Raw genomic sequence first — 9,784 nt, 5'->3', positions numbered from 1 at the left:
TGTATGGATTGTGATAAGAGTTGTATGAGCCCCTAATAAAATGATGAAAAAATGTAGTTTATAAGTTTCATTGTTTTTTTTAGATAAATTGATGAATTCACTTTGGTTTTCATCCCAGGTGACAGTAGGAGGACTTTTTAATATTTGGCTTATCTGTGGGTATTTGATTTCACATAACTAAATCTCATTTGTGTTAAAATAGTAAAAGGGTTGGAAACTACTTATTTCAAGCACCTCTACACGAGCTTTTCCTGACTGTAGTCCTCTACTCTAATGCCTGGCATGGAGCGTTCCCTACTTGCTGTTTTTTTACTTCATAGCACTTGACACCAATTGGCTTAGTATATTAGAAGCTTTAGAAAGTTCGTGGAAAAATGAAAAGACAGTGGAATTATTTAATGGACTTTTAAAATCGCTCATGTATTCGGCTAATAAAAGTTCATTTCTGGGCAAGCTTGCCCTCCTTCCTCCCCGAATTGCTGTATCTCCAGCACTTGGAATGATTAGGAGCACATAGCAGAGACTCAATAGTATTTGTTGAATGTATGAATGTAGTATATTCCACATTAGTCTAGACACATTTAAAAAATATTTCTTTAGGGCACTTTTGTACAAAAAAATGGAGTTAATTACAAAGGACACTTAAAATTTTTCATAAGTCAAGTCTCTTAAAATAGGTTTCATATCATTTCGAAAGAGGAAAGTTCTGGAACTTGAAAAATAAATGGAATGGGTTCTTAAAACCAATACAGACTCACTCTCATCTTTGATCACATTACACCAGTACATGTGTTGTTTCTCTGATATTTCATTGGCTGCCTTCATTGGAATTATAGACGTGTAGGAGAATGCCCCATTCTTCTCCATCAGGCCGTCTTCTAGGAGGTAGGGTGATAGAAACCTTACCTCTTCTATAGTAAAATGTAGCCACTATGAAATGATGAGGGCCACCATCACATCAGGTAACATTCCTACTAGTATCGTGTTAGTTAAAATTGATATTATTGCTGTATTAATTACCACTCACTTTGGAGGAGCCTAGCACCATAGTGGGTTATACATTGGGTTGCTGACCCTGAAGGTAGCAGTTCGAAACTACCAGTCACTCCTCAGGAGAATGATGGGGCTCTGTACCCCTGTAAAGAGTTACAGTCTCAAAACCCCGCAGGGGTAGTTCTACCTTGTCGTGAGCGGTTGCCATGAGTCGGAATTGACTTGATGGTACTGAGTTCATTGAGTTTTTTTGAGCTTTGACAGTTTAAGTATTTAAAAATTGCATCTTTAGCTGTAACACACACCAAACTCATTCTCCAGTTGCTTACATGCATTTCTACTTGGATGTAATTACTGTATTTCAAATTTAACCTAACCAGAATCCACTCACTGATTTTCCTTTTATAACCTACTGCTTTTGAGGTCTTCCCCTCTCAGAGACTCTTCAGAAGGTTCATGGGGAAATTTCAATTCCGTTTTACTGTAACTGTCTTCACGGCCACCATCTTGGTTCCAACTGCCATCTCTCTCCTGCGTGATTGCAGTAAACTTGTCAATGATCTGCTTCTTTCTTTGCTCCCATACCGTGTTGTCTCAGGAGGCAACCAGAGTGATCCTTCATTCTTTTCCTGAAGACACTTCTGTGATTGTAAATTACCTTCAGTGTAAAAGCTAAATTCTTAGAACCTGTAAAGCATTACATGATTTGCTTATGCCAGATTGTTTTTGGCTGATACTATTCTCTGAGGTAACCAAAAATGAAAAGCAAGAATACAATTTCAATGTTTTCGTTATTTTTTTAAATGCTTGAAAAACCATTCAGGAAGCAATTAAAAATATAAGACTAGAGATTTTGGTAAAGAAATTAGTCTGAGGTTAAAAAAAGGATGCCCAGGTGTTGAAAAGAGCTCCCAGTCACCTTCACAAAGCACCCTCAGTGTTACAGGTTGCATGATTTTTCATCCCTATGCAGCTGCGTAGTAAACTCAGCTTATTTGTAGGTTATTCTTAAAGCTTTTAAAAAGAGGAAAGCTTATGCATTTCTAAACAATGGGAGAGAAGCTCAGATTTTCTTCAGGATTTTGTGCTCCTTGAGAAACAATGTAGACTTGTGCTCGTACTTTTATCTTGCTCTAGAAATTTCTTTCTTTACTGCCTACCTAACATGCCACCATCACTTGTCTGTCAGTTTTTGTTGTACTTTGAAGGCTTATGTGTTGCCGTAATGCTGGAAGCTTTGTCAGTTGATATTTCAGATACAAGCAGGGTCACCCAAAGTGAATGGGTATCAGCAGAGCTTCCAGACTAAGAACAGACTACAGAAAAGGAATCGGCTGTCCACTTGAGAGGAATTAACCTCTGAAAACCTCATGGACAGCAGAACATTATCCGAGACGGTGTCAGAAGATGAGCTCTTCAGGTCTGAAGGCACTCAAAATATGACTGAGGAAGACTGCCGTCTCAGTGTTGACCATGATGACGAATGGAGTAAAGCCTTCAGAACCTACATTTGCTAACGGGACATAACTCAAAATAAGGAGAAACAGTTGCAAATATCTATTAATTGGAACTTGGAGTAGCGATACAAGGAGGGTAAGGGAAAGGTGGTGGGAGAAAGGGGCAACCGATCACAGTGATCTACATATAACCCCCTCCCTGGGGGACAGACAACAGAAAAGTGGGTGAAGGTAGATATCGGTCACTGTGAGACATGACAGAATAATAATCTATAAATTAGCGAGTGTGAGGAAGGGAGTGGGGGAGGGAGGGACAAAAATAGAGAAGCTGATACCAAGGGGTCAAGTAGAAAGAAAATGTTTTGAAAATGATGATGGCAACATATGTGGAATGTGCTTGACACAATGGATGGATGTATGGATTGTGATGAGTTGTACAAGCCCCCAATAAAATAATTTTAAAAAATAATTTTAAAAAATTGGAATTTGGAATGTATGAAGTATGAGTCTAGGAAAACTGGAAGTCATAAAAAATGAATGAAAATGAACCACATAAAGTCGGTGTCCTAGGCATTAGAGAGATGAAATGGACTGGTATTGACTATTCTGAATAAGACAGTCTTACGGTTTACTGTGCCTGGAATGACAAATTCAAGGGGAGTGGTGTTGCATTCATCTTCCAAAAGGACATCTTAAAGAACAACACTGTCTGTGATCGAATATTTATCCGTATACAAGGAAATGAAGTCAGCACAACAATTATTCAAATGTGTGCACCAGCCGTTAAAGCTAGTGATGAACTTGAAGAACCTGACCAACTTCTTCAGTGTGAAATTGATCAAACATGCAATTAAGATGCCTTTGGTAATTATCGGCAATTGGAATGGGAAAGGTGGGAACAAAGGAAGTATTTGGAAAATATGAGATTTTTGTAAGACCAAAAGACTTCTTCATCACAGATCCCCTTTTCAAAGGTACCTATGAACAAAGACTGTGCACATTGACCTCTCCAGATGGAATACGCAGAGATTGGCTACATCTGTGACCCGAACTCCCTGCCTGAGTCAGTTCTGACTGGTCCTGACTCCTTAGGACAGGGTAGAGCTGCCATAGGGACTTCTGAGACTGCAGTTCCATGGGAATGGAAAGCCTCATCCCTCGAGGAGTGGCTGGTGGTTTTGAACTCTAACCGCCGTTTAGCAGCCCATATTAACAAGGACACCACCAGTGCTCCTTAGAATCGCTTAATAGCAGCAGCTAAAACAGCCCAGGGGCTGACTGTGGAACCAGACTATCAATCGTGTATATAAAAAAAAAAGTACACTAGTATAAAAATATGACCCTGAGTTTATCCCGCTTGAATTTTGAGAACATCCCAAGAATAGACTTGACATACTGAGCATTAATGATAGGATATCTGCTTAGCTGTGAGATGACATCACAAATATCCTGCATACAGGAAGCAAAAGGTCTTTAAAAAGGAAAGAAAAAATCAAAAGACCAACATGGATGTCAGAAGATACTGAAACTTGCTTTAATTCATAGAGTAAGTAAGGCAAATGGAAGAAATAATGACGTAAAAGCTGAGCAGAAAATTTCAGAGGGTCCTCCTACAAAGGCAAAGAAATGTGGATTTGGAGAAGTTTGGGGCCAGCTTGCTCCTCGCAGGCTCCAGCGCCCCTATCCCATACTGGGGGGGGGGTGGGAAATTTCAGAGGGCTGCTTGATCAAAGTGTTTTTTTTTTAATTTTTTAAAACATTTTATTAGGGGCTCATACAACTTATCGCAATCCATACACACATCAATTGTGTAAAGCGTATTTGTACATCATTCTCAAGACATTTTCTCTCCACTTAAACCCCCGACATTAGGTCCTCATTTTTCCCTTCCCTCCCTGCTCCCCCCTCCCTCATGAGCCCTTGATAGTTTATAAATTGGTATTTTGTCATCTTGCCCTGTCCGACGTCTCCCTTCACCCACTTTTCGGTTGTCTGTCCCCCAGGGAGGAGGTCACATATAGTTCCTTGTAATCGGTTGACCAAAGTGTTATAATGAAGTACAAGGACCGAGAGTAAGAAAATCAGAAAGGAAGAAGACACTCAGCATATCTTAAACTGAAGGAACTCAAGAAAAAAAATTCAAGCCTGGAGTTGGCAAAATTGAAAGATTTGTTGGGTAAAATATTGAACCATTTAGGAAGCATCAAAAGAAGATGGAAAGAATACACCAGAGCAGTGGTTCTCAACCTTCCTAATGCCGCAACCCTTCAATGCAGCTCCTCATGTTGTGGGCCCCCCCCCACAACCATAAAATTAGTTTTGTTGCTACTTCATAACTGTAATTTTGCTACTGTTATGAATCAGGGCAGGCCCTGTAAAAGCGTCATTCAACCCCCACAGGGGTCACAACCCACAGGTTGAGAACCTCTGAGCTAGAGGAAGGTTGTGTGTTTCATCGGTGCTTTACTACACCCCAACAGGCTCGTCTCTTCCTTGTGGCCGTTCTGATAGGGGGTCCCCAATTGACTACGGATGGGCTTTGTGTCTCCACTCTGCCCTCCCCCTCATTCCCTTTGATAAGCTTTTTGTTGTTTTGGATCTTTGATGCCTGATACCTGATCCCATTGACACCTCATGATCACTCAGGCTGGTGTGCTTCTTCCATATGGGCTTTGTTGCTTCTCAGCTAGATGGCCGCTTGTTTATCTTCAGGCCTTTAAGACCCCAGGCACTATATCTTTTGATAGCTGGCACCATCAACTTTCTTCACCATATTTACTTAATGTACCCATTTTATCAGCGATCATGTCATGCAAGGTGAACATCAATGAGTGCTGTGTTAGTAGTACAAATTGTTGTGTTGAGGGAGTACTTGAGTGGAAGCCCAGTGTCCATCTGTTACCGTGATACTTTGTAAATAAATATATGTACATAGCTCTATTCTCCTGTCATTGTATATAAATCTATTTACATATATGCATGCCTATATTTAGACCTATATAAATATCCTATGCCTCCCAGTTCTTTCCTCTATTTCCTTTTGCTTTCCTCATGTCCCACTATCATGTTTGGCCTTCATTCGGGTTTTGGTAATTCCTCTCACATACATTACCTTTGATGGAGCCCTCGCAAGCATCCTGTTCCCTCCTCGCCATCAATTTTAGATCACTTATTCTTCCCTTGTCCCTGGTTTGTTGACAACCCCCTCTTTTTCTCCCACCTCCCCCTCTCCCGTCCGTGTCCCTTGGAGCTGTCAGTCCCATTGTTTGCTCCTCCAGATTGCTCATCTCACCTGTCTTGTCGAGGTAGACAAGCACAGACAACAATACACACAAAACAAAGCAGAGCAAAACATACCCCCCCAAAAAAGAAGACAAAAAATAAATCAACAACAACTAATATAACAAAACTGGTTTATACCTGTCAGGACTAATATAATCACTGGGTGGTGCTAGGTACCCCAGAAAAATTGTATCTCCGTCAAGCCTCATCTCTTATCTCCATTTCTATCTTCTATATCTCTCCCAGTCATCTGCTATATACCCTTTTTATAAGGTCATAAAAGTCATACAATCAACTATTTTAATCATGAATTTTAATATATTAATGACCAGCCATTTTTTTGTTTTCTTTTTGAAATATTAATTTGCTGTTAATATTCTCTCATGTATTGTGAGTTTCAAAAGCCACCAATGGGTAAGCCAGATCTGTGGCATTTTAGTGGGTGCCTATTTTCCTTAATTAAGCACTGGTTCCATATTGTCTGCAGTAGGGTTCTGTTAGAATATCAACCATCAGCTTAGGTCTAATATGTGCACAGTACATGTGTAATGATAAAAGCACTTACAAGTGTGAAGTATTTTGATGTGTGGAATAAAGTCAGTAAGATACAGTTTACTTTAGCGAGCTGGTTTTTTTTATTAATTAAAATTAGAGATCAGGAAGGGAGAACAAACCAATCAGCGTATACTGGCTTAGGGCTTGATTCTACGTTCTTGCTAACCACTGGTCTTTTAATTTGTGATAGTCAACTAAAATATTGCCAGCATGGTTATTTTCATAATACCCACTTTGTGTCTCATGTGCTTGAAGAAGTTCATTTGTTTTATGTTTATCAGTAGTTTCCTTGTGCTTGATGTGGGAGCCCTTCCTTTCTTACCTGCTTGGTTTCTTTAGCTAGACATTCAATATCTTAGAGTTAATTGAAATTCTAGACCTTCACTCTTGTTTTTCCCTCATTCACCGTCTTCTAATCCTATACTTAATAATGCAATTTTGATTCCACTTTTTTTGATTCCACTTTTCAGCTCTCTGTGGTCAAATCCACTTTCTTTTACACCCATTTTCTTCTTCATTGTAGTAATTTGACTGTCCAGGCTATACTAGCTCAGGAAGATAGCCTTCTCTTAAAAATCTGGTTGTATTTGTCCTGCTCGGTAAATATGTGAATAAGTTATCTCAATTTCCCTGAAAGGCATTCTACCACTCTTCATGTTTCGTGCCACATATAGCACTTCTTATATGCTCATAAATTAAAAAAAAATTCCTTACAAATCAATATTTTCTTGTGTTTGTAGATACCTGAAACATGTCTGAAAATTCCAGCGACAGTGATTCATCTTGTGGTTGGACTGTCATCAATCATGAGGTATGCTAATTAATACTTAGAATGCCATTTGTAATATTTTTTCCCCAATCATTTTATTAGGGGCTCATACAACTCTTACCACAATCCATCCATACATCAATTGTGTAAAGCACATTTGCACATTCATTGCCTTCATCATTCTCAAAACATTTGATCCCCACTTAAGCCCCTGGCATCAGCCCCTCATTTTTCCTCCTCCCTCCTGCTACCCAGTCCCTCATGAACCCTTGATAATTTATAAATTATTATTATTTTGTCATGTCTTACACTGTTGGACGTCTTCCTTCACCCACTTTTCTGTTGTCCATCCCCCGCCATTTGTAATATTGAAGTCTATAGCAGTGATGTGAAATAAGTGAGGTGAAATCGTTATTTGAAACACCGTCCCCCCCCAAAAAAAAATCTCCATCAAATTGTTTGCAACTTGGAGTATACCTATGCTACACAGTTACTTGGAAGGCCAATAGTTTTCTACATTTCAATGTAAGTTTCACTAATCTGTTACTTTGACATTTTCTCACACATATTAACTATTGAAAACTCCATGAGTCATCATCTTCTATGTTATTGTATATTGGTTTCCTTGGATTCTAGGCATTAAGCAAATAATTATTGAAGGCTTACTATGGGTCCAAGGAACTGGGTGGCATAGTGGTTATGAGTGGTTAAAGTGCCCAACTGCTTACAGGATGGCCAGTGGGAGAGAGATGTGACCATCTGCTTCTTTAGAAGAATGACAGCCTGTGAAACTCTGTAGGGAAGCTCTCTGCCCTATGGAATTGCCAGGAACTGGAATCAACACAACAATTGTGGGTTTCATTTTTAGATATTATGGATCAGACCCATTACTACTCCAATATTCTCTCATAATTAACCCCCCCCCCCAACTTTGTAGTAGATATGTTTTTATTCTCATTTTACACTTGAGGAAATGAAAGATTAAACTGATTAAGCAATTAGGCTAACAGTACATCTTTTGCAAATAGCCAATCCTGGCTTTGAGCAGACCAGAAAGACACATGTGCTCTGCTAACGTTCTGTTATGTTGTTTTAGAAGAATGAGGTTACATGATCTAAGGTGAGTTGATTGTGACTCGTGGTTACCTCATGTGTGCTGAATAGAACTGCTCCTTAGGTTTTCATGACAGTGACCTTTGGGATCCAGATTGCCAAGCGTGTGTTGCAAGGTGCTAAGTGAGAACCACCAATCTGTCAACTAGTAGTCAAGCACTTAACTGTTGTATGATTACAGTCAATATTTATGAACAGAAAAAATAAAAATCATACCAAAGCTTTCATGGATCTGTCTAAAGCTTCCTCTTTGTTCTTACGATTTTTAAAAGCCTCTCTTATTTTCCTTCATTGATAAAAAATGTTAAATGATTATTTTTAGAATTACTTTGATAATTTCATGTTTAATTTGTTAGTTATATGCTATAGAAAATAACATTAACAAAATAAGCATTACTCTTTATGCATGAATAGTTCATACATAAATTTAACAGACGCTATACCAATTAGGATGGGGATTTTGTTTGTTTTTCCTCTAATCACAAATGACTGTACTATTTAACTTCTTTTCTACAAAAGTCACATCATCTCCCTTAGCAACTTCTCATTCAAGGATCCTTAACAATACAGGAGCAAAGTAGTGGTGGGAATCTTACTCGTGAATCTTTATGGTGAGGCGGCCCATCAGACCTCTGTAACACTTAGCAAAATGTCACTGGAGTATGTTCTTAGACTATTCTTTCAGAATGAATGCTCTTCGTTTATCCATCTTCCTACACACCTACTTCTAATCTTTATCCTTTAAATTCATTGCATTATCCTGGTGCTTCCATTTTAATCCATACATTTAAACATATTTTAGTAATATTTTCTTTGATAAGCAGTTATTTGTATGTGGTTTGTATGCCTGAATAGGTTATAAATTTGAATTTTGGATTTGGATTTTATGCCCCCAAACAGAATGTTTTGCTAATGGTAGTTACATAAATATTGAGTGAGTTTAAAATTCATCCGAGTTTAAAACTTACCAACTAATCCTATAGTATAGAGTGTAGTCAGCATGCAACTTTGGGACTGACTTGATTTAGAATCTGACTCCGACGCCATGCTACCATTACATTTTTAATAACTAAATTGTAAATCTTCCCTGGTGACACAGTGGGTTAAGCTTTGGGCTGCTAACTAGAATATTCTTTGATTGTGGGGTACCAGCCCCCACAATGGAACGGGTCCAAGGGGTGGTTGTGCAATTGATGGGTAAGATTAAAGAGACATCAGACAAGATAAGGCATGAAATTGCTTGCCTCCCAGACGGCCATGATCTCAGCAGACAGGTCCGTGCAGAGAGAGCGAATACATTTCCAGTTATGGCTTTACACATTTTGGGGACCTGCAAGTCTCCCTAATTTCATCATATCAGGAAGGGGTTTTATAATAGGAGGGGGACGAGCTAGGGCTGTAGACGCAATAGGAAGGAGAGACTCTAGGAGTACACATTTGACAAGATGGGCAGATTCTAGAGTCAAGATGGCAGTTTAACCATGACCCTCCTTGAGTTGGCTTGACCTTGTCTTTGGGCTCTCCTTCAGGAGAATAATCCACTATCTGTATCAGCACGTAGGGTGGGGCAGATAGTAAGGTGTGGTTGCTCCAGATGGCTGATAATCCTCAGGGA

At 39.1% G+C, this 9,784-nt stretch overlaps 1 protein-coding gene and 1 pseudogene across 5 annotated transcripts in view; both read left to right on the top strand.

Annotated features, from left to right (window-relative positions):
* CCPG1 (cell cycle progression 1) overlaps positions 1 to 9,784 on the top strand; it is a 44,129-nt gene that overhangs the window by 12,331 nt on the left and 22,014 nt on the right. For all 5 annotated transcript variants that reach the window (XM_045286445.1, XM_045286443.1, XM_045286444.1 and 2 more), the window contains exon 2: positions 7,028 to 7,098. In XM_045286445.1, the coding sequence (XP_045142380.1) occupies positions 7,039 to 7,098 (60 nt within the window). In that variant the 5' untranslated portion in view covers positions 7,028 to 7,038. The remainder of the gene's footprint in view (positions 1 to 7,027; positions 7,099 to 9,784) is intronic.
* On the top strand, positions 4,056 to 4,143 carry LOC115868243 (annotated as a pseudogene).

Source organism: Echinops telfairi, unplaced genomic scaffold (assembly GCF_000313985.2).
Source record: "Echinops telfairi isolate 266 unplaced genomic scaffold, ASM31398v2 ScPeMD7_8;HRSCAF=38, whole genome shotgun sequence".
In the NCBI taxonomy this organism is placed as follows: Eukaryota; Metazoa; Chordata; class Mammalia; order Afrosoricida; family Tenrecidae; genus Echinops; species Echinops telfairi.
The sequence above is the reverse complement of the archived record's forward strand: the minus strand, read 5'-3'. Positions and strand labels throughout refer to the sequence as shown.